The 26,150-nt window shown below is 36.9% G+C and overlaps 1 protein-coding gene across 18 annotated transcripts in view; it reads left to right on the top strand.

Annotated features, from left to right (window-relative positions):
* phldb1b (pleckstrin homology-like domain, family B, member 1b) overlaps positions 1-26,150 on the top strand; it is a 93,286-nt gene that overhangs the window by 19,659 nt on the left and 47,477 nt on the right. For 16 of the 18 annotated variants that reach the window (XM_067365142.1, XM_067365146.1, XM_067365151.1 and 13 more), the window contains exons 3-6: positions 2,317-2,440; positions 5,919-6,089; positions 17,732-17,857; positions 22,744-24,245. In XM_067365142.1, the coding sequence (XP_067221243.1) occupies positions 2,317-2,440; positions 5,919-6,089; positions 17,732-17,857; positions 22,744-24,245 (1,923 nt within the window). Of the gene's footprint in view, positions 1-2,316; positions 2,441-5,918; positions 6,090-6,652; positions 7,037-17,731; positions 17,858-20,447; positions 20,650-22,743; positions 24,246-26,150 lie in introns of those variants that run through there. The other 2 variants (XM_067365155.1, XM_067365157.1) reach the window with 2 other exon arrangements.

The raw sequence follows: 26,150 nt of genomic DNA, 5'->3' as shown, positions 1-26,150 counted from the left end.
TGGTGAGCCATTAAAATTTGAAAACAGTTATGACGTAACGAAGCCTCGTTTACTGAAACCACATGACTTTGACAGTTTGATTCACGCTCTGAAGCACTGATTCGAAACAAAAGCTTTCGAAGCTTTGTATTTCTAAGCTTATATATATATATATATATATATATATATATATATATATATATATATATATATATATATATATATATATATATATATATATAGACAACACATGCAAACAGAGTTTTACCATTTTATTAATGGACTTGTCCAGGTCTAAAAATCACACTTTTAAAATTGGGCTTCCTCATATTTACAGGTATTTCAAGACCTTGGGAACCCTGGTAGTTTAAAAGAAAAACTCAATTAAAAATATAAATTTCTTAACTTTTAGCTGTTTATATTATATTATATTATATTATATTATATTATATTATATTATATTATATTATATTATATTATATTATATTATATTATATTATATTATATTATATTATATTATATTATATTATATTATATTATATTATATTATATTATATTATTAATAATGGGCTCTGGCCCCTGGTTTAATACCACTGGTTTAAAGGGATAGTTACCTAAAAACAGATGTTTTGAAGAGTGTTCATGGTGCTCTCTCCCATACAAGGACCAGAGACCATAATATTCAAAATAATTCAAAAATGTTGTCAAAAAGCCTTTACAATTTGAGTACTCTGAACCCTATATGTTAGTTTCGTAAAGTGAATAAAATTTAAAGGGATAGTTCACCCAAAAATGAAAATTTGATGTTTATCTGCTTACCCCCAGGGCATCCAAGATGTAGATGACTTTTTTTCTTCAGTCGAACGCAAATTATGATTTTTAACGGCAACCGCTGCCCTCTGTCAGTCAAATAATAGCAGTGATTGGGAACTTGAACAATAAGAGTCGAAAAACCTTCCATAGACAAATCCAAATTAAACCCTGCGGCTCGTGACGGCACATTGATGTCCTAAGACACGAAACGATCGGTTTGTGCGAGAAACCGAACAGTATTTATATAATTTTTTACCTCTAATACACCACTATGTCGAACTTCGTTCAGCTTCCGGCTAGTGAGGTCTGATCGCACTCTGACAACGGAAGTGATGTCTCGCGCTCATTGAAGTATATGGGCGAGACATCACTTCGGTTTTCTGAACGTGTTTTTTGACCTCACTAACAGGAAGCTGAACGAAGTTGGACATAGTGGTGTATTAGAGGTAAAAATTATATAAATAATGTTCGGTTTCTCGCACAAACCGATCGTTTCGTGTCTTAGGACATTAATGTGTCGTCACGAGCCGCAGGTTTTAATTTTGATTTGTCTAAGCAAGTTTTATTTACTGTTATAGTTGAAGTTCCCATCCACTGCTATTATTTGACTGACAGACGGCAGCGGTTGCAGTTAAAAATCATAATTTGCATTCGACTGAAGAAAAAAAGTCACCTACATCTTGGATGCACTGGGGGTAAGCAGATAAACATCAAATTTTCATTTTTGGGTGAACTATCCCTTAAGTTGTTATTCACTGGAAATCATGCCATTAAAATCCTGCTCTAAAGGAGTGGTCACCCTTTACTTTCATTGTATGGAAAAGAGCAGCTTGGACATTCTGCTAAATAACACCTTTTGTGTTCCACGCAAGAAAGTATAGTATAGTATACAGAATAGTATAGGTGAAAACCATCTGGATTACCCACTTCCATTGAGATTCAAAAGTGCGCATCTGATGGACATTTTACTATCCCATGAGATCATGGTGGGAAAGCGACTCAAATGCCATTGGTCACTTGCCAATACGGATGCTATAGCAGTATGTCCAGATTACATTAAAGCTACAGTTACTCATACTATCCACTTTATTTTGCAATGCGGGAGTAAGCTATATTATCTGTGAATGTGTGAGACTTCTGGTTCATTTGGTAAATAGCTATAGGTAAATTATTAGAAGAATAACAAAGTGCATTAGACGGTAAACTGTTTGTACTAAACCAGTGTTTTTATTTATGATTATGATAATAAATTAAAATAATATGATAACAAATATCAGTTTTCAATATCAAGCAGCAAAACGGAATGTTTTTTTACAGCTAAAATAACTGGAAACAGATGACAACGGAGGCCTTCAAGTTACAAAATGGCCGCACCGCATACATTAAAAATAAGGTGTTCTTCATCAAATGGAGTACATATACTCTGGAAGAAAGCTATTTTGAATGCAGTCAAAGTTGTATGGATATAGAAAACGCATGAGGATGAGAAAACGATGACATTTTTACTTTACAATGCTTTTTTAGAGCACTCCATTGGATTTGATCGAGACTGGGAAAGCACTGAAGGTCCAAGCAGAGCGCCCCCATTTGGTCAGTCTAGGAAGTGGCCGTCTCAGTACAGCCATCACCCTCTTACCCCTGCCTGAAGGTAAGGTTATTATTATATAATTATATATTTATTTATATTACTGATATTATTATGTTATCATAATATAAGATACTTCAGTGGAATGACTTTTTGTAAATGTTCTCCAAGGTTCTCCGTCTTTACAAATGGAAAGTTCTCAATATGATCCAATAATGCAATTTTGTGGAAGGAAACACAAACCTTTAGTATAATACCAATATACACAGATGGTCAAATCCCCTTCATGTTGTGATTGAAGAGCTAATAACCCAACCCGGAGCCTTAAGCAGCATGGGGTCTTTAAAAACACCCTCTCTTAATTAGACAAACCCCCTCCTTCTCTAACCTCCCACCATCATCTCCACCTACTTACTTTCTCTGATGCTGACAAGCCATTCATACCAGTGTCTCCTTTATCAGTGTCCATCTGCATGAATTCCTCAGAGACACATGGAGTTATCATGAAGGCTTTGAAAAGGGCACAGGACAAGAGGTTTTGAATGCTTATTTAATTTGTATTGGTCGCTGTGCACTGTATTAGTATTATAAACTGATACAGCTTGTGTGACTCTGAGGTCCTCTCAGGTCACAGGCTTTTATCTTATGCCTGATAACAGATGAGGGTGGACGGGGGCAGATGGGAAGCGGGTTTAGGAATCTGGTTCTTCTCGCTGACAAAGAGCAGGCCAACATCAGTGATTTAACATTATAGGCACACTCTGCTGGTAGATGATAGATGACACATACTGATGTAACTGTTATTTATAGGTTTTTCTTCAACTATTTGCACTTTTAGTCCTGTCTCTTAAAACACTATTCACACTCTTACTAGTTTATTGAATTTACAACGTCCAACAGTGTAAACATTTATTATAATTTTGTATATAATTCACATATGTCTTGTAACTTAATATGCTAAATTAAAATGTAAGTTATAATAATAATAAAAAAAAAAAAAACTTTATTAAGATGGTAATAGACATTTACAATGGTTGTAATAGACAGTGTTGGGGGTAACGCATTACAAGTAACTAATCAGATTACTTTTTTTCAAGTAACTAGTAAAGTAACGCATTACTTTTTAAGTAACACAAGTTACTTTGTTTTCCCATGTATGGATTGACACCTCTCCTGTCTCCGTGTTGAGAGAAATCGAAAGTAAGTACAGAGGCGTTGTGCGTAAACATGACGGTTATTGTAGTTCTAGACTAAATGTGAGCATTTACTCATCTCACTTGCACAAAAACAGATTCAGTATTCAGCAAAATGGGTAAAAAAATCTCAGAATATTGCACAAACCTGCAATAATTAAATATAATAAATTAAACAAATATACTTCATGTATTTAATCTCACTTTATTAATCAATGTCTTTGCTGCAGACCTTCAATGATCCAGTTCAACCATACTAGTAAGCAAAAATAACTTTACAAAAACCTTTTGCATATTTGTGATCATATTTGTGATCAGCCTGAAGATTATTCATTTCACTTTTGGTGTAAAGGGGCTTTAAAGGTGCCGTAGAACGTCTTTTCAAAAGATGTAATATAAGTCTAAGGTGTCCCCTGAATGTGTCTGTGAAGTTTCAGCTCAAAATACCCCATAGAGTTTTTTTAATTAATTTTTTTATCTGCCTATTTTGGGGCATCATTAACTATGCACCGATTCAGGCTGCGCGGCCCCTTTAAATCTTTCGCTTCCTGCCCTCCCGAGCTCTCGACTATAAGTGCAGTTATACAGTGCATAAACAAAGTTCACACAGCTAATATAACCTCAAATGGATCTTTACAAGATGTTCGTCATTCATGCTGTAAGCATGCAACGATTCCTGTGAGTATAGTATTTATTTTGATGTTTACATTTGATATTGAATGAGTTTGAGGCTATATGCTCTGTGGCTAACGGCTAATGCTACACTGTTGGAGAGATTTATAAAGAATGAAGTTGTGTTTATGCATTATACAGACTGCAAGTGTTTAATAATGAAAATAGCGACGGCTCTTGTCTCCGTGAATACAGTAATAAACGATGGTAACTTTAACCACATTTAACAGTACATTAGCAACATGCTAACGAAACATTTAGAAAGACAATTTACAAATATCACTAAAAATATCATGTTATCATGGATCATGTCAGTTATTATTGCTCCATCTGCCATTTTTCGCTATTGTTCTTGCTCGCTTACCTAGTCTGATGATTCAGCTGTGCACAGATCCAGACGTTAATACTGGCTGCCCTTGTGTAATGCTTTGAACATGAGCTGACATATGCAAATATTGGGTCGTACAAATTAATGATCCCAACTGTTACGTAACAGTCGGTGTTATGTTGAGATTCGCCTGTTCTTCAGAGGTCTTTTAAACAAATGAGATTTATATAAGAAGGAGGAAGCAATGGAGTTTGAAACTCAACGTATGTCTTTTCCATGTACTGAACTCTTGTTATTCAACTATGCCGAGGTAAATTCAATTTTTGATTCTAGGGCACCTTTAACATTTGCCAAAAATATAACTTTTTTGTTGTTATTAAAAAACAAACAAGAAATCCCCGGCCCAGGTGAGAAAAAGTAATGTAAAAGTAAAATAACGCATTACTTTACATAAAAAGTAACGAAATTAGTTACTTTTTTATGGAGTAACGCAATACTGTAATGCATTACTTTTAAAAGTAACTTTAACCAACACTGAATAGACAAGTTGCCATAGTCTGTAAAAATGTATATACATAATTTTGACACAATATATATTGCATGCAATGCTTTATGATTATTTTAGTTAATTTTGTTAGATTATTATTACATTAAAAAAATATATATATTTTTGTGGTGCATTTTCATTGAACATCTCATGCTGGAATAAGTGTAAAACAATAAATGGTACCATTCAAAAGGGTCAGTTACTTTTTCTTTTCTTTTCTTTTTTTAATTATAATGCTTTTATTCAGCAAAGTACATTAAGTTAATCAAAAGTGACAGTGAAGACATGTTACAAAAGATTTCTATTTCAAATAAATGCTGTACTTTGGAACTTTTTATTCATCAAAGAATCCATGGTTTCCACAAAACAATATTAAATGTTTCCTGAGCAGCAAATCAGCATATTAGAATGATTTCTGAAGGATCATGTGACACTGAAGGCTGGAGTAATGATATTGAAAATTCAGCTTTGCATCACAGAAATAAATTATTAAAATACAAGAAAGATAATTCACAATATTACTGTAAATTTGACCAAATAAATGCAGCCTTAATGGTGAGCTAGAGACTTCTTAAAAAAAAGTCTTGCATACCACAAACTTTTTGAACATTAGTGTGCATATATACATAAATATTTATATACATATATTTATATTTATATACTTAAAAGTGCCTGGGTTTACATTGACTGCTTTCCAAACTTCACCTGAGTAGTACTTTCAACCCGAACTTTTCGCTAGTACATGTTGTCTGAGAGCAAATAATCTTTGAAATCAACATCCTGTGGGGGTTGTTGTTTTAGGGAAGACCACTCTGGGTCATGGAGCCATGGATATCAACATCCAGGGCCCGGGGATCGCAGCTCAGCATTGCTTTATCGAAAACAGGGCTGGAGTCATCACACTGCACCCCTGTGGAAACCAGTGCAGCATGGACGGACTACCGGTCACCAAACCTTTGCGCCTGTCTCAAGGTAGCTTTTGTTCATTTACAATAGTTCACTCCTTCAGGTCTTCATTCAAATCAAATTGCAGTCAATCCTACATGATAAGCATCAGCCACACCAAAATTCAAGCATGATTCTGAAGAGTAAAATCTCATTGCCATTTCTATGAAAGGGAATCAATGCACCCAAACCGAAAGAAAGTATGCTCCTCCTCTGAGTCTTTTGTCTGAGGGAACAATTTGACTAAACAGGTTGGGGGGAGGGGTGTGTTTGGGGTTATCTTCATTGTGCGAGCTTCTAGTGTTTCACTATTGTTCAATACGTTTGCTCTGAAATATTTAGTTTAATGATCATAAAAAAAGTCTCATCTCAGGCTATGTTTTTATTATCTTCTATGTGTGAAGTCATAAAAGATCAGGAACCTGTGGAAAGTATGTTAAATGCAGTAACTGAAACAGAAACCCCCTCTTGCCCCCCTGACATGCAGAGATTGGAGGCTTTGACTCAGGGGTGAGCAATTACACCTCCTCCTTCCCATCCCTTATCTGAGAGGGAAATTAGTTACACCAGTGACTGAGACAGCTGTTCAACTTTACCACCCATCGGTGTGAGAGCTTGCAGGGGTTCAGAGACTTCAGAAGTGTTTGGATACAGTACAGCACCACTGGGTTGCCATTCGGTGGACAGGATTATATTTCAGTGACTGCAGATATATGGTTTATAGAGGAAGCTTTCTCATTACGACTGCGTACACTGGACAGCTATTTGCACTGTTTCAGGTTAACGATAAAGACATCTGATACAGCATGGGGAATAAATGATGAATACTTCATGAACAAAGGATTTACCGCGACAAAGCAAGTCAGTCTCTGCATGCTACAGCTGTAGTGTAAAGCCATGTGCTTTTCCATTTAAAGGGACAGATAGGATGTTACCTACAGATGAGACGGGAAGTTGACCATTTGGATTTAAAAGTAAGTGTATGAAGAGCTAATAAATTGGTTTGAGTAGTGAATATTTCAAATAGGAATTTAAAAGCAACATTGCTGAAGACAAATCTCAGATATAAGGTCTCTATTAGGTATGTTGCCTTTGCAATGTAGTATTGCATTATATTGATGTATTAACAAATGTTTTTCTTTGAAAGAAATTAATACTTTTATTCAGCAAGGAAGCATTAAATTGATCAAAAGTGGCAGTAAAGACATTTATAGTTTTACAAAAGATTTCCATTTTAAAATACTGTTCTTTTATACGTTCCTTTTACCAAAGAATCCTGACAAAATGTATTATGTTTAAAATTTTGCATCACAGGAATAAATTACATTTTAAAATATTTGAAAATAGAGCAATTGTAATAATATTTCACAATATGACTGCTTTTTGACCAAATCCATGCAGTCTTGGTGAGCATAAGAGACTTCTTTAAAAAAAAAAAAAAAAAACGATTGGGCTGTTTTAACCCTGCGATTGGGTTGTTTTAACCCAGTGATTGGGCTGTTTTAACCCAGCGAATGGGCTGTTTTAACCCAGCGAATGGGCTGTTTTAACCCAGCGAATAGGCTGTTTTAACCCAGCGAATGGGCTATTTTAACCCAGCAAATGAGCTGTTTTAACCCAGCGAATGGGCTGTTTTACCCAGCGAATGGGGTGTTTTAACCCAGCGAATGGGCTGTTTTAACCCAGTGAATGGGCTGTTTTAACCCAGCGAATGGGCTGTTTTAACCCAGCGACTGGCTGTTTTAACTCAGCGAATGGGCTGTTTTAACCCAGCGATTTGGCTGTTTTAACCCAGCGAATGGGCTGTTTTAACCCAGCAAATGGGCTATTTTAACCCAGCAAATGGGCTGTTTTAACCCAGCGACTGGGCTGTTTTAACCCAGCAATTGGGCTGTTTTAACCCAGCGAATGGGCTGTTTTAACCCAGAGATTGAGCTGTTTTAACCCAGCGAATGGTCTGTTTTAACCCCGCGTTTGGGCTGTTTTAAAAAAATGACTGTATTGCTTGCTTAAAATAAACCCACAATATTTCGGAAATTAACATTTATTAAGCCAGCGATTGGGGAGTTTTAACCCAGTGAATGGGCTGTTTTAAGACAGCGATTGGGGAGTTTTACACCAGCGACTAGGCTGTTTTAAACCAGCGGTTGGGCTGTTTTAACCCAGCGAATGGGCTGTTTTAACCCAGAGATTGAGCTGTTTTAATCCAGCGAATGGTCTGTTTTAACCCCGCGATTGGGCTGTTTTAAAAAAATGACTGTATTGCTTGCTTAAAATAAACCCACAATATTTCGGAAATTAACATTTATTAAGCCAGCGATTGGGGAGTTTTAACCCAGTGAATGGGCTGTTTTAAGACAGCGATTGGGGAGTTTTAAACCAGCGACTAGGCTGTTTTAAACCAGCGGTTGGGCTGTTTTAACCCAGCGACTGGGCTGTTTTAACCCAGTGAATGGGCTGTTTTAAGACAGCGATTGGGGAGTTTTAAACCAGCGACTGGGCTGTTTTAAACCAGCGGTTGGGCTGTTTTAAAAAATGACTGTATTGCTTGCTTAAAATATACCCAAAATATTTTAGAAATTAACATTTATTAATATTTCTTAATATGTTTAATGAATAATGAATTGCTTATTAATAAATGTTCAGCTTTTGATTATTATTGTTTCCTCTCGTGTGTCTGATTTTTAATTTCCAACCTATTTTGGGTTCATTTTAAGCCAGCTATGTAGTAATTTTTAAACAACAGTTAAATAAATATGCCCAGCACTTTGAGCAAACATTTAATACAACCATTGGGTTAAAGCAACCCAATCACTGGGTTTGTTTTTAACACAGCATTTTTTGAAGTGCATGAATATAGGAATAAAATAACTATAAATACATGAACATAAACATAATATTATCATAATATGTGTATACAACCAGTCCAAATCTTGCAGAGAGGTTTTCTCTTCCATGTTGGCAGAGGCATGAGTGTGTGTATAGTGTTACACTTCTATTCCTGGTCAATGTGACCCAAGAGTGCTGCTAATCCTGTTTCTATGCAGCCCTTCCTCATTCTCCACACACTGTTTGCTCAGTCTGACTATTCACACATGCTTTTATTTGTCCTGAACGTATACTGGCAACCCTGCTGGAACAGTTGACAGAAAGATAAGGAGATTTTCCTTTATTATTCTGCTTTAAGTACTCTGTCGTCACCATGTTCATACGTAACCTCCACAGTTTGTGTTGGGTCACATCTGAACTAAATGTTGAACCATCTGCTCAAGAAATGGCCTCCATCTAAGAGGTTGCTCCATGTCTTTTGTGTGTCATCCACATTTTGCACGCAGAATGATTCATTACAATTGCATTTTCACAGCCTTCACATGAGATTAAACACTTTGGTGTTATGATCCTTGAGATGTATCTTATTTATCTTCATCTTTGGCACACATAAGCTGCATCAAATTTGGCTGTGAGCCATATGATTTCTGGTATGTGTGGAATTGGGTAAAGGTTAGAATGAAATGCTGGTTAGTTTTAGTTTTTGACCTTTTCAGGCGCAGTAAAACTTAAAACCATGGCAACCGTTGAGCGTTCTTTTTGGCATCTCTGTCTTGACGTCTTCTGTCTCCTGTTCACATGCCTGTGTTTTCAGTTGGAACAGTTTGGGATCCGTGACTCACCATACTGTCCTGCCAGCTTTATTGAGATCTAAACAATAATGCAATGATTTATGCAATGGGTTTGACATAGATCCAGCAGTCTTATTTTTACTGAAAGTACATGAGGCAGATCTGTACTACTCTGTCATTCATTTGGATGACAACTGGAGTGAATATTTCTTTAAAAAAACAAACTTTATATGCAGCCCTTTTCACCACTGTGAAATAACAAGTGAAGAACTTGCTGCTCAGATTTTGCTGTATCTCTGAGTCATTGGTGTTTCTTTTAAAAGAAATTTGATCTCTTCCCACTATATCTGTGATGCACCACTGGGTTTGTGTTACAGTAAGGTCATCTGTTTTTGTATTGCTTTCATGTGTTTGAAAATGAAGAGATAAGGCACTTTAAAACTTATTTTAGAAAGTTGGTACATTTCATTAACTCTCATGTTCTGTATGTGTCTTGAGAGACCCTGGGTGTCTTTCTAGCTCATAAAACATATTTAGCATTAAAGATAAAGACTGACACTTTATAAACTTTCCTAAATTTATGAGAACTGATTATAAACTAAATTACAGTCCTTCAGAGACCCCAGATAAGCATGAAAAAATACATCAAAATATATATAATTTATTTTATATAATGTATTTATACAAAATTATATGATAGCAATAACTTAATTAATTAAATATATAATTATGAATAATAATGTCATATAAAATATTATATTGTAAATTAATTCTGAATATCTGAATAATATATATATATATATATATATATATATATATATATATATATATATATATATATATATATATATATATATATATATATATATATATATATATATATATATATATATATATAATATATACACACACACACACACACACACACACACCCCACCCATTTATTTTAAATATAATGTATTTCAATACATTATACATACGTTGAAAATATTTAGGAGGAAAAATACATTGAAAAATTAATTAAATATTATATATCATTTATTTCTATTTAAATTATAAAATTTTAATAACAAAAATATAACTTAATTATATCATATATAGCTAAATGATAATGATAATGATGTTATGTATAAATAATATATTGTAATTAATATATTATTTATTATTTAAATATATAATTAATAGTGCAGTCAAATGATTAATCGTCATTAATTGCATCCAAAATAAAAGTTTGTTTATGTGTGTGATTTATTGCACACACATACATGTATATATTTTATATCATATATTTTTGTTAAATATATACAATATAACACAAACTTTCATTTTGGATGCGATTAATCATGATTAATCGTTTGACAGCACTAATAATTAAGTAGTTTAACTAAAATACAAATATAAGAAATAAACAAATAATACAAATAATCTTTATTAAAAAAAAATAACCTTCACTGCTATGCCATTCATTTATTACTTGTCAGGTGATTTTGGCATGGTAACACATGCACTTTCTTTAATGAGTTTGGCTTCTCAGAGTGCAGTTATGCATGTTGTATAAAGGAATGGTGGGGAATCAATCTCTCTGATTAATGTCAGGGAGACGGGCTGTGCATGGGGAACAGCCACTTTCCTGCTGTGCTTTCCAGATTCAAGCACCTCTCCCCACTCTTTGTCATTCGCCCGTGAGGCCTGTCTTCTTGCAAATGGCCTCATGAATTTGATTACAAAATGGCTCTTAGTCATGCTTTGCTGGGGATGTCATCTATTACAAGGAGAGGTTATTTAGTGGTTTTGCTCATCAAAGCAGGCTACACCATTTTGGAAAATGTGTCTTATTTCAACAGAAATTAGAAAATGAGTCATCGGTATGCTTTATAGTTTTTGTGCAATATTTTTGTTACTCCAAAGTGGCAGCAGATGTATAGTGATGTTGAAAGAGAATATTCACCATGATAAAGGAACATCAAGTAAATATATGTCTTGTCAGTTCATAATTCCTTACATTTTTTAGGTCTGTGCCTCTTTATAAGTTAATTTTTTTTAATAAATGCCCCTATTATGCTATTTTAAAGGCTCCTAATTTTATTATGGAGGTCTCCTAAGTTTAAATGTGTCAAAAAACATTTTAATTTTCACATAAAATACATTGCACGTTATCTCTTTTCTCAGAGTGTAAGAAATGGTTTAATAAAGGATTCAGTCTCTCTAAACCCCTCCTTTTCAAGAGCCAGCTCTGCTCTGATTGGTCAGACAGCCCAGTCTGTTGTGATTGGTCTACCGCTTACAGCTTGTGTCAGAAATGAAACGCCTATTACCATTTCTGAATTTTAACTCTGGAGGCTTCCTCAGAGATTCATGATTTGCAAAAGTGTTCAATTAAGGCTCCAGTATACTTCACACGAAGTTCTTTTTCGTTCTTCGTTTAGGGGTAAATCGAAGTTCGAAATACGTGACCAGCGATATACTATAAACGAACATCTGACGCCGCCCACACTGCTGATACTTCATTTTGTACTATAAAGCGACTATCCAGTGTGATCATGTTTTCAACCGCAGAGATCTTACCTCGACTAATTCAAACACACGGATGAATAAGACAAAAACGCGTCCCGTGCGAGTGAAGGCGGAGCCTCAGCGCACACCTCCTATTACGTTATCGTCACTGACCAATGGTGGTGCGAAGGTGTTTTGCAGCTGGAGCGAAAACTTTTCCTGAAAGTTCGCTTTGGCAAAACTTCCAAAAAGAACACAAAACGAATTTCATTTTGGCCTGATTTTGTTCGGAATGACGTCACAACAGTTCTTTCTTCGATTTTGTTTTGAAGTATACCGGAGCCTTTAGACCTCTTTGTGAAGTTTTACATTTTCAAATGTACTTAATTGATCAGTTGATCTTTGGCATCACACAAATGCACAGAACCAAAAATATATGAATGTATAGGCTATATAAGCTGCAACTATATAATGAAGGGGAATCAAAAAAGAAAAGAAGTGCTGATTCAAAGTATGTGACCAATCCACAAAGCTTTTCTTGCTGTTATTTCCTTTCACTTTCCAAACACAAATGTAAGGAAAAGGTCTGGATAAATTAATCTTTGTTTAAAAATAGGTAAAAGGCCTCAATAAAAGCACCATGATCACACATTCATACCTGTGGCGAGGGGCAGTGACAGAGGGGGCTGAAATCGTATATAGTAATTCATAACATCTCCTTGACTTCCACCAAAAATATCAGTGTTAAAATTATCCATAATGACTGGCAGAGGGAGGCCATCTATAAACAGATAGCAGGGGAAACACCATCCATGTTTAACTTTGGATTTTACCCCTATTCCATTTTCAAACTCAGTGCCCCCTTCAGAACAGAATCATCTGTGACTGTGGGCGGTTTGTGGGCTTGACATCTGAGAGCACTTCTTTCAAGAAAAAATAAGTTTATTCGAATATTGTAATCTGTAGATGCTGGCAGCATGTCTGAAACGCATGGCGGCAGGAGCGTAGATCGATGGATAGATTCCCTCCTCAGCAGGTGTGATTCTTGGCTCATGTATTTTCCCTTGTGAGCTGTAGTGTTGTAGATTACCCTCTATCGCTGCACTTCATAAATCTACTTTCAGACTCTTCACTTAGCATTGTGGGTAAATCCATCAACCTATGTGGCACTGTAGTGGCCAATCTGAAACAATCTAATGGGTTTTCAGTGATTTTTACTGACACCTAAAGTGCTGAAATGCAGGTTGGTCATATGCTGCCAGCTCTATTTCTTCTTCATGAGACATTCAGTGTGTGTATCATATTAACTTATGTAATATTATACTGTTCTCAGTATGACACCATGGGAATTTCTTACCTCCTGTTTTACTGTTTGTATCAGTCTATCAATCATTTCCTGCATGCCAAGACTATTAAACACAGACCTTTTCACTTTCTGCCACAAATAAACAAAGACATTATATTTGATATCCCACTGTTCTCTGCATAATAGGAACTATGTGTTTCTGTGAAATGTTGCTCTGAAAGAAAGCTTACAATAGCGCTCAACCACTTCCTGTTGGAACTTTGCTTTTCATAATGATAAAATGTAACTGATATATACATCAATACAGCTGACATATGCCTGAATAGTGATGATAGTTTAAATCGTTCCTGGTTAGATCTTATGGGGAAAGACGCTACTTTTTTTTCCCATGCAGTGTATTGATTGAATTGCAGTCTAAGCTGTGGTCTGGGGCTCAGTTGAGTTCTGCATGCTGTGTTTACTGCTGGTTTCCCTCATGGTGGATCAGTGAAGCTCAGCTATGACAATGCAGGCCTCTTCTGTCCTGCTCTATATATAATGTTTATTTCATTCATCATTGTTGTGGATTATTTTGGGGCATGGATGGATGGATGGATAGAACGATAGATAGATAGATAGATAGATAGATAGATAGATAGATAGATAGATAGATAGATAGATAGATAGATAGATAGATAGATAGATAGATAGATAGATAGATAGATAGATAGATAGATAGATAGATAGATAGAAAGATAGATAGAATGATAGATAGAACGATAGAACGATAGATAGATAGATAGATAGATAGATAGATAGATAGATAGATAGAACGATAGAACGATAAAACGGTAGATAGAACGATAGAACGGTAGATAGATAGATAGAACGGTAGATAGATAGATAGATAGATAGATAGATAGATAGATAGATAGATAGATAGATAGATAGATAGATAGATAGATAGATAGATAGATAGATAGATAGATAGATAGATAGATAGATAGATAGATAGATAGATAGATAGATAGAATGATGGAATGATGGATAGAAAAGATGGATGGAAAGACAGATGGATAGATAGATAGATAGAATGATGGAATGATGGAATGATGGATAGAAAAGATGGATGGATAGACAGATGGATAGATAGATAGATAGATAGATAGATAGATAGATAGATAGATAGATAGATAGATAGATAGATAGATAGATAGATAGATAGATAGAATGATGGAATGATGGAATGATGGATAGAAAAGATGGATGGAAAGACAGATAGATAGATAGATAGATAGATAGATAGATAGATAGATAGATAGATAGATAGATAGATAGAACGATAAAACGGTAGATAGAATGATAGAACGGTAGATAGATAGATAGATAGATAGATAGATAGATAGATAGATAGATAGATAGATAGATAGATAGATAGATAGATAGATAGATAGATAGATAGATAGATAGATAGATAGATAGATAGAATGATGGATGGAATGATGGATGGATGGATGGAAGGATGGAATGATGGATGGATGGATGGAAGGATGGAATGATGGATAGAATGATGGATGGATGGATAGACAGAATGATAGAATGATAGATATAATGATAGAACGATGGATGGATGGATGTATGGATAGATAGATAGATAGATAGATAGATAGATAGATAGATAGATAGATAGATAGATAGATAGATAGATAGATAGATAGATAGATAGATAGATAGATAGATAGAATGATGGATGGATGGATGGATGGAATGATGGATGGATGGAATTATGGAAAGAAAAGATGGATGGATGGATGGATGGATGGATAGACAGATGGATGGATAGATGGATGGATGGAAGGATGGAATGATGGATAGAATGATGGATGGATGGATAGACAGAATGATAGAATGATAGATATAATGATAGAACGATGGATGGATGTATGGATAGATAGATAGATAGATAGATAGATAGATAGAACGATGGATGGATGGATGGATGGATAGAACGATAGAATGATAGAACGATGGATAGAACGATAGAGCAATTGTGTACAATAACAGTATTTAGCCTTTAGCAGTATTAAGGCTCTGATCTAATGGAACACATTATGTGTTTTGTGTATAACATCTTGCACACTGTAATTTTAGAGTTTTGCAACCTTTTCTCTTACAACAGTGTGAATAAATTGCTCAAGCCTGCTTGCCATAACAAGCACATATTTACCACATTACTGAATCAGATGCTGTGCGTCATTTTTAATGGCACTTTTGTACAATCACAATGTGAGCACAATGCTTGTGTAAAATAGGAAGGCAGTGGAGCTGCTGTCGGTTTGTTATTTGGTGCTGCTTGTCAATAATGATTGAGCTGTTCAAAGCGTTTCGTGCTGATGCAGCGGATGCCACAGTTATTGTCTGTAAAAACACTTAAATATGATTTCGACAAGGACCAAAACAGGACATATAGGAAACAACATCTGGCTGATGTGGTTTACACCACAGACCTCAATATGCTGCTTCAAATAAAAGATTTTCTGAGCAAGCCTGCAAACATGTCTTCATTAAAACAATATTATAACTTTCTATTCAGCACTTGTGCTTTTTGTATTATGATTTTATTTTCGTTTAGTTGACTTTGAACGTGCAAATAGAGCATGTCAAGACTTGAGCAATCCTCTAGAAGAGTCTTTTTATGACAGCAACCACCATCAGTTAACAATCCTTATTCTTCTATTCAGTAACAACAACATGAAAGAAAACACGTAGATGTGAGAATACCACTTAAGTACACGATTTACTTTACTTGAGCGGTTCTTAGTTTTCATTGTGTGCTTTAATCGTACCTTGTCCTGTCTGAACCTGAGGGGTAATCAAATGTTCTGCCTGGAACAAAAGGGCATCTGGCACTCTGCATTCATCACACATCTGCTACGGCTGGAAAGGTTTCTGTGAGACCTTTACCTGCCGTGAATAAATACTGTGATTGGCCAGAATAGCTCACCCAGGTTTATATAGCAAAAGTGTATTTTGATGTTTCTTTGTTTTTCCCCCAATTTGTTTTGTTTTTTGTTTTGATTTTTTTGTTTTGGTTTGTGTTTTTGCTTTTTGTCTTGTCTTGTTTAGCTTTTTGTTTTGGTTTGTGTTTTTGCTTTGTTTTGTCTTTTGTCTTCGTTTTTTGTTTTGTGTTTTGTTTTTTTGTTTTGTGTTTTGGTTTGTGTTTTTGCTTTGTTTTGTCTTGTTTTTTGTTTTTGTTGTTTTGTGTTTTTGCTTTGTTTTGTCTTGTTTTTTGTTTTTGTTGTTTTGTTTTGTGTTTTTGCTTTGTATTGTCTTGTTTTTTGTTTTTGTTGTTTTGTTTTGTGTTTTTGCTTTGTATTGTCTTGTTTTGTTTCAATTTGAATTTTTGCTGTTTGTCTTGTTTTGTTCCTTGTTTTGTTTTTTTGTAATGTTGAGAGATATCCAACAATGTCATCATATAAATACCCTGTATGTGCCATTTTCTTTATATTTGCCTTATATAATGTGTTAAATAAATGTATAGATAAAGTAAATTTACCCATCAGTGACACTAAAGCATTTTCTGTAAATACCTTGAATTTAAAGCCAATACAAAACTGCGTTCATGGCCAATAAATAATAAAACCAATAAATGCTAATAATAAAAACTATAATTATGTACGTAAAGGTAAAAAAACAGACAGAAACTAGCATATTATACATATTCAATATTGACAATACAATCATTTTTTTTAAAAATCACCAAAATTGACCCATATGGTACTGATACAATTTAGGGCAATGCTTGATTTGATCCATGAAAAATTAATGTATTTGTTAAAAGTGATCTTTATATGACAGATGGTTGGATAGGAGCAACTTGGTGACAAAATAGAAAAAAAAAAAGAAAGAAATCATTCATTAAAAAACCAGAAACGTGGATTAGGAAAGTTAATAGGGTTAATTTAGATCTCATGTTGACTTTAACTTGCTACCCTTCCAGCATTTGGCTTGTCTATTATTCCCCTCACTCAGCAAGCCAGGAGTCTGATCCGACACCAAAGTGTGAGATGTTCCTGCTTGTTCATGTAAAACAGGAGCAAATATTCCTTTCCCCCTTCCGTACCTCTCACACTGCGGTACAAAACTGGTCTAAAACTGCTAGGATCCTGGTCAAGATCATTTGAAACGCTCTCTTTGGGCATATGCTTAATGTAAAGTGTTATGTGCTTTCATTCTCAACTTTATTAATAGTTGTTTTGCTTTGTGCGCAGGCTGTATGCTGTGTTTCGGCCAGTCCGCGTTCTTCCGCTTCAACCACCCCGAGGAGGCTTTCCGAATGAAAAGCATGATGCCTGAGGGAGGACAGAAAGCCAGTGTGAAAAACTGGGCCCACACAGGTAACGTAATATCCCACATGAGAACACAACATGACTGTGGCATGAATTATCTAACGCTTACCTCAAAGCCTGTGTTGTGTAGAATGTCATTTGTGTGGAAAAAAAAACATTCCTCCAGAGCCTCAGAACCTTATTTGTGTACTGTCTGAAATCATAATACAAAAGAATATAGGACGCATCTGACATATTACTCATTCTTTTGCATATAGATGTGTTTTACGTAAAGATAGTGTTTAAAAAAACAACAACTAAGAAACAAGTGGTATTTGTTGTGCAACAGTATACAAAACAGATGCAGATTTACACATGGGTCATTCATATTTATATTTGGCTTTGGGTGCTGCCGCATGGCTGAATGGCAAGGTTTGTTTCAGTAGCACAGGTAGCTGCTTTCAGCTGGGCCTTACTGCATTTCCGTTTCAAACTGTTGGCAATGCAAGCCTACCTCGATCCCGAGTCGCACCATGCAACTTTTATGAGAAACTCATTCCTGTGGGTCTCCTGACAGAGCGCTCTACATCTTCCACTCCCACTCACAGTGCTACACAGCAGCCAATGTTTAAATAGAGCATTTTTTACAATATGTACTGAGTTGTTGTCCTGACTTTTCCTGTTGTGTGGCAGAAAAGGACAAGTATAGCATATAAACACAGCTGGTGCAGTGCATTTCCTGAGGTGGTAATAAATTCTCTCCACCATGAAAGACATTCTTTTTGTAAACAACATACCAGTTTCATTCCCATTCACCATGTATTTTTTTCTAATTTCTCCAGTGTCTAAATTATATCTAAAACTACATAGCTAAAAGAATTTAGATTTTTAAGACTTAAAGGTGCAATATGTAAAATTTTACGTCCTCTAGAGGTCGCTAGAGGCCTATTCATAACAAAGGCGTAGCTTGATGACGCCAAGTTTGAGCGCGGAATCTTGGGACATGTGGTCTTCACCTCACAGCTGGTGAAAATAATCGGGATAGGACTCTGGAAGAAATCATGTTCATGGATGTGATTATTAACATTACTGTAGTATGAAGCAGAGCAGGACCGAGTGTTGTGGGAGCTGAACGAAGCCGCTGGAGCGATTGCGCAACACACGCCTCACGAGCAGCAGAAAATTTATTATGACACAGTCGCCGGCGCCGCTTCCGCTTTTCCAGTCATGAGTATGAGGTAACGCAGCTCTGTTTATCATATTAGATACATTTGAGAGTGTTGAAAATGATGTTATACTCTGTGCGTTTGCTCGGCGGCTGCTGTGAGACACTTGTTTGATACACTGCAATAAGATTGATTTTAGAAAATCATATTAAATATTGGATGGCTTGTGTTGATAAATGGCATGCAATTAATTTTAAAACACATTGTATGATGGAGAAAATTCTGTATTAGTTTTACTAAAAATAAAGCTGCATCTGATTATGCTATGTTAGCTACTTCACAAAACAGTGTTCTTCTCTGAGGCATGGTAAAGCATGGTACTGGCAAAAAATCAAGAAAATTAGATTTAAACTATAAGACTAAACGCATTGAGCTATATAACAATAATTTGTTTTTCTGTCTATAAATATATCAAAACAGTTGTTCCTTTGTCTATTAAAACGTAAATATTAAAGCGTCTTTGGTGTTTCCATGGTTTCTAAAATAAAACCGGAAACCGAGGGTAACGTGGGTATGACGCAATTGACAAGCGACTCCACACACGTCCCGGAGCCTTGCTTAAAATAGCAACTTTCTAACGATTTACAAATAGTTGCAAACATTTGCGATATTGTTAGTACTCAAGGGGAACAAAATATATAACACTGGCCTAGTGGTTTTTGGATATTTTACTGCAAAATTCTTATATATTGCACCTTTAAGATGCCTATATAAAGCTGTCCCTGGATCTGATATTTGTTTATAGACTGATTTATAGAGGAAAAGAACCCCCTTTCACACTTTCCCTGTGCCAGAGCTATTTCCTCTTCCATCTCTTTTCCAGTCCAGACAGCTTTGTTGGCCATGCTCTGCTTATTTAAAGTTGAGGGGTATCTTTTACAATATCTATATTTATCTTGCCACCCACCCTTCTCTCCAATCCCCTCCTCACTGTTCCCCTCATATTCTCTCAATATCCGGCTGCCTCGTTCTAACACAGCAGGTCTGATCGACGTTCTTGATGATATTTCATTGTGACTCAGAGAAGCATGCAATATATTAACAGATATGGATTTTATATTTGTGTCTGTCTACATTATCCCACTTTTTACTTGGCTACTTAACAAATAATTATTATATTATATTATATTATATTATATTATATTATATTATATTATATTATATTATATTATATTATATTATATTATATTATATTATATTATATTATATACTGCGTATCATGTGCCAGTTTAGAATATAAAAACTCGCATATAAAATAATTTGTGTGAAAATAAAAGGAGTGTTTTTTTATTTAAAAGCACAGCCACATTAGTATCCCTATGAATACGTCATGAAAATGTGCACTGTCGCTTTAAGAAAGTATGCCCCGCCCCGTACAGCCAGCAGTCAGTCACATCAGCACCGTGGACAGGGGAGGGAGGGGGACTCAGCGATGGTGTAGCGGCGCCAGGCTCACCAAGCCCGGCTGGAATATCTCATCTGCGGCGTTTTACTCCTGCCTGGGTACCGTGTGGCCGGCACAGCTGGCCTAGGTCAAGACTCGGAATGCGAGAGCCGTTCTTTTGAATCTAAGCTCGGTTATGAGTTACAAACCAAACGCAACGGCTTAGGGTTTCCACAGGCGTGTTCTCATCTGTAAGTACTGATCATTATAGAGGCTGAATGTGTCAGATAGACATACGGACGTACTGTGGTGTAGGCTTTAGCATATGTATCCTTTTATAGTCAAGCTGACGTGTTAATTTGTGACATGAAAGATTTGATTTATTGTCTTCATCATATGTGTTTGTGCATTCTTAAAACCGTTTCTTGTTCAGAGGGATTTGAATGGAAAATTAAGCCAGAGGCATCGTCAGCTGCTCTGACTTATTTCTAAACCACGATGGCTATAAAATATGATAATAAATAAAACACTTGGAAACTCTTAGGGTTGTGTTTTATGCATTATTTGTGAGGAGTTTGAACAGAGAGTGTTTTGTAATCAGTACAGAGATTTGTGGGTTAAACGCAAACACTGAGCTGGCTATTCAGCAAGATTGATCAAGTTTTGGATGTTGTGAAATCTGTTCTGACTCAAAATCAGCCAGTCATACGCAACACCTATCCTATAAATTATGCAGTACATGATAAGTGTTAAATCTGGTGTTGTATAAAAAAAAAATAATAATAATTTTGTGCCAAATTGACAGGGAAAAATCATAGGTTGGGCATTATTTTAAATAGTATAGATTAGTTAGGAGGTTTTCAAACTTTTTTGATGCTAGGGACCCTTTCCTGAAATATAAAAGAAACACTGTATTTCATGCATACAGGCCCTTTTATAATGTGTGAGAAACATGATTAGCATGATATTATAAAACATGTCCAAAATTAAACTTGTTGTAATTCTACTCTAGCTAAAGCAAGTTATTAAGATATTATTTTAAAATATTATTATACATATATTTACTATTTTATCAGGTTGATCTTTTCCCCTCGCTATTATACTAATGTTATTTGAATAAACAACATACGTATTTTCATTTCAATTCATTTTGAATTTAATCAAATGTATTTGAATTGAATTGCTCTTCATAGTAGAAATTGCTCCAATGCAGCTTTACATAGAATGTTACCATAGTATTACCTTACAGCACCCTGGCTCCCCCTTGCAGCCCCCTGGGGTTTTCTGGACCACAATTTGAAAACCCCTGGTTTAGATAATGACCATCTTTACTTTGTAGGTCTGTCTCGTTTTTAGCAGATGAACCACTGGAGATGGTCAGTTGCCTGAGAGATAGATTGAATTACCAGCAGGGCTGTCTGTGATTTAGCTATATGAGCACATATTCATTTGATGTTTATCCTTTTAGGCAGGAGCCTGCCAGACTTTTTGGTAGCCACTTTTTCTACTTTAGCATTCATCTTCTGTGGGTTTGGCAGCAGTGTTAAACTTGGAGCTTGTTGAATGGGGCTAATGGATTAAATGCATCTCTGCAGTGGCAAAAGAGCTGCAGGTACTTGCAATAAAAGCTCAGGTGTAGTACTGAGGATAATAGTTGGGGTTATGTGAGGGGAAGAAGCCAAATGCATCCACTTACTCGTAAGTGCTTTTCTCGTTTTCTGTACACAGTTCGGCTCATCTGGCTAGTAATGGGATTTCAATTTTGAGAATCGATTCTCTTGAACTGGTTGTTTCAGTTTACCAGTTCAGCAGTTTTTTAACATCATGTAATGATGTCATGTTGACTCAAAATATTACATGCTCCAAAATGTTCTAGTAAAGATATATGTAAGCACATATTGCTGTTTATTATGGGGTTTCAATTAAGATTATTTAATTTGTCCCGGTTTAATTTGTTGCATGATTCATTTTATAAAAAGCCTAAATGTTATTTGCTATTGCATTAAAAAATACTGAAATTGATTTACATTTATTGGCTGAAGCTTATGTAACTCTATCATTAACAGTCATTTACATATTTCTAGTATGTTTTATTTGTAACATTTCTGCTCTTCCACTAAAGTAACTTACTTTTTGATCCATCAGTCAAATCCTTAAATACTCTCCAAGTGCTCTCCTAGTGCCTCAGCTCGCCCTTAAAAGAGACCGTTCTTGATTCAATGATTTGGTAAATCATTTGAATCAAAGGAATGGTTGAATCATGAATCAATTATCTTTCTATTAGCTAAAAGGCCTTTTGATTTATGTTTATGGCAAATGCTTATGATTGTTATCTTTTCCTTCAGATTCTGAGAACCTGGTCAATGGGAACCACCCGTCAGGAGCGCCAAAACCTCACTTGGTCTCCAACGAGAGAGTGCGCCCTGAGCACAGTGCCATCGTTAGTTCCATTGAGAAGGACCTTCAGGACATTATGGACTCATTAGTCATGGATGACCCTCAACCCTCTTCCTCTGAGTCAAAGAAGCCTTCTGGTCAGCCCATCTCCCAGTCTCCCCTGTCTCCCATGTTAAATGGAGGGGGGCGCTTTCTTCTCTCACCTCCAACGAGCCCTGGTGCTATGTCTGTGGGCTCCAGTTATGAGAATACCTCCCCTCCTTTCTCTCCACTCTCGTCCCCGTCGGCCGCCAGCAGTGGCAGCTGCACCAGTCCCTCGCCGAGTGGTTGTCAGGACCAGCTTCATACGCTTCCTCCTGTGCCAGTGAGGTCTTCTAGTTACAATTACACCAGCCAGCCGCCCATACCTCAGCCACGGACCATACTGCCCAACTATTCCGGCGGCAGCAGTGGGCCAAAGGTGCCTGAGAGTCCCAGACTCCAGCGAAAGGCTCTTTTAGAAGCACCGCCAAGCCCAAAGCCAAGTCGTAGGGGGTTGAACCAAGACAGCTCGGTGGCTAAAACCCCAGACAGCCCCATACAGACTCACATTCTGCCCTCAGTCTCCATCTCTACTGCTCCGACTGATGCGCCATCTGTCAGTCGGGTACCAGTTCCAGGTAGCCCCAGATTCTCCCCCAAATTCTCCACCGCATCCCCATCCTCCTCACCCTCTAGTCCCAGAACCAAAACTGCCATTGTTCTCCAGGATCGTCCCTCAAGTCCTTTCCGGGAGCAGCCTCAGCCAGACCGCTCCTTGGCGTCCAGCCCCTCTCACCAACTCTCCCCACCCTCGCGATCTTTCCAGCCCCCCTTAGACCCCATTGTCCACATCATTCAGGGTGGACCTCCACACCCGCATCCTCGCACACTGCAGCCTCCAGAAAGTCCGCGGCTGGCCCGCAGGAACCTTGAAGGGAGCAGCATGAGGGAACTTCCCCCTCTCAGCCCCTCTATAGCCCGCAGGGGGGTTCCTGTGCTCCCAGGAGCTCTACCAGGAACCCTGCGGACTCCAGAGAGCCCATGCCCAAGAGTTGTGCCAGAGAGTCCCAGACTCCGACGGAAAGCAGGGTCTCCTACAGAGGAGCCGTTTAGTCCTCGTGGGGTGCGTGCTCGTAGTCCTTCACCCACTTCTGGACTGACGGGGGAAGGCAGTGGACGGAAAGGCAGTTTTGGGAACTCGTTGTCTTCGGCCTTCAGCCTGGGTTCTCTACCTGGGTCATCGCCCCGATCAAGTCCCAGGAGCCACCGGAAGATGTCAGCAGGCCACAGGGACCTCCGGATGCCTCATCCAGGCATGAGGGAGCGCAAAAACAGCATTACGGAGATCAGTGACAACGAAGATGATCTTCTGGAGTACCACCGACGCCAAAGAGAAGAGCGACTCAGAGAGCAGGAAATGGAGAGGCTGGTAAGTGAGATGCACACTTAAAAATACATGCATTTATATAGCAAAATATAAAACCAAGTGAGATTTATGAGGAATCTGACTTCACATATCCACTAAAAGTGACCTTGAGTCCAAAGTAAAGTGCAGTTAGCTCCAAGGAAAGCTCTAGAGTCATTTTTTTTGCAGATGCTCACTTGAAAGCCACATCATAGAACGAAGAATCCGTCTCAGAAATATTCCGTCTCTGTTTGTACATGTCATGTACGGTGCTGCCTCTACATGCCTTCTGATGATATGTAAATTGCAAGTTTCTGTGGTTAATATTTTCCAGATGAGTTCCTCAGTGTACACTGATAGCTGAATCTAATCTTAACACACCTAGCAAGCATTAGCAATTGTGCTTTTGGTGAGAATGCAGGGCATTTAGAGAAAATGCTACTACACGTCTCTGGCAGAACTGACACACTGACTAATCCGCTGTCATGCTGAGGCAGAGGGCTCTGATTTTACCATGGCAACCCCATTGTTTGTTGTCTCTTTTATTGAGAGGTGGGAGGGAACAGAAGACATCTTGGTCCAGTTTGCAGCCCAGAATGAAGCCGCTGAGACAAAGGCCCCTGTGAAGTTTTATATGTGTTTGTGTCTGAAGCGGCTCTTGTCTGTTTCCCTTGTAATTACCCATTGTGGCTGTTTATTGCTTTCAGAAAAGGAGGTGATCTAATTGGAGCATACAAAGTTATGCTTCAGTACTCCCAACAGAGAGAATCTGTAGTATGTTATTCACTAAGAATTTGCAGTTCTAGTATGCACTTAGTATGCTTTATGTAGCTTTTTGCCAATGAAATGTGCTGGAATAAATGCAGAAAGAATGAGCTATAACAAATGAGCTCAACATGCCAATGACCTCACCCCCGGCAAATGTGCTTTCTCCAAAAAGGTTCAGTACAAAAATAAGACAAACAAAAAATGACCCTTGATACAGACCTTGTTCTGAAATATTTGCAAATTGTTGAGTGTAAATAGCAAAGAATGTTTGCTTTGTGAAGAAAGATCAGACGTTCTTTTGAAATTTTTTTAGTAACTGAATGAGCCATTACATCACTCATTATCAGAACCTTCTGTCTTGTGAATTGGCTTTCACATAGATATTTTGACCTGATTTGGTGGCTTTTGTGGTCCATTAACAAACAGATATCATCTGTTTAGGCAGTTATGCACTATCCATACAGCATTCGTCATGTATTTCAATAAAAACATCGAAGTGCGAATGATGCATCTGACGTGCGGATCAGCCACATTGAGCTCATTTGACTGCCGGTGGCTCCTGTCGAGAAGCAGCAGAAAACTGCCTAGCATGACAAGCAGAAATGTGCTCCAGGGAGTGTTGCCTCAGGTTTTGATTTTTTTTTTTTTCTGGCAGCTGACTGTCATAGATGAGAGGTCAAGACTGTGGTAAAACATCACGTAACATTGGTAGATGTAGGAGACGGTGGTGTTGACTGCAGTCTGGTGGCTAAATCTGAACCTCCATGAGCAAAGGTGGCAGATTTCAAATTGGATACTTTTGACCGAGGGGTCCTACGCCTATAGCTAAGCAATTAATTTGAATGCTAACAGATAGATGGGGTGTACATTCAGGTATTTACTTGAACATATTGAGTGGTATGATTTTTTTTTATTTTTTTTTTTTTTATGAAACACCAAAACTGAAATTAAAGTTTTAATTTAGCCAAAAATCATAACTGTACATACATTTTTGGTAATTGAACTTAGTATGCCGTTCAGGTTATTGTGTTCTAAAGCCCAAAGTATACTTCACTTTTTATGCATATGCGAGGGACAGCAAACAGTGTGCATGATGCAAATTTCATCATCGGAATGGTACACGCATCAAAAAATGAACACGCACCATCAAATTTTTGTAAT

The sequence above is a fragment of the Chanodichthys erythropterus genome, chromosome 17 (assembly GCF_024489055.1).
Source record: "Chanodichthys erythropterus isolate Z2021 chromosome 17, ASM2448905v1, whole genome shotgun sequence".
NCBI classification, from domain to species: domain Eukaryota; kingdom Metazoa; phylum Chordata; class Actinopteri; order Cypriniformes; family Xenocyprididae; genus Chanodichthys; species Chanodichthys erythropterus.
Note: the sequence above shows the minus strand (reverse complement) of the source record. Positions and strands in the feature narration are given on the sequence as shown.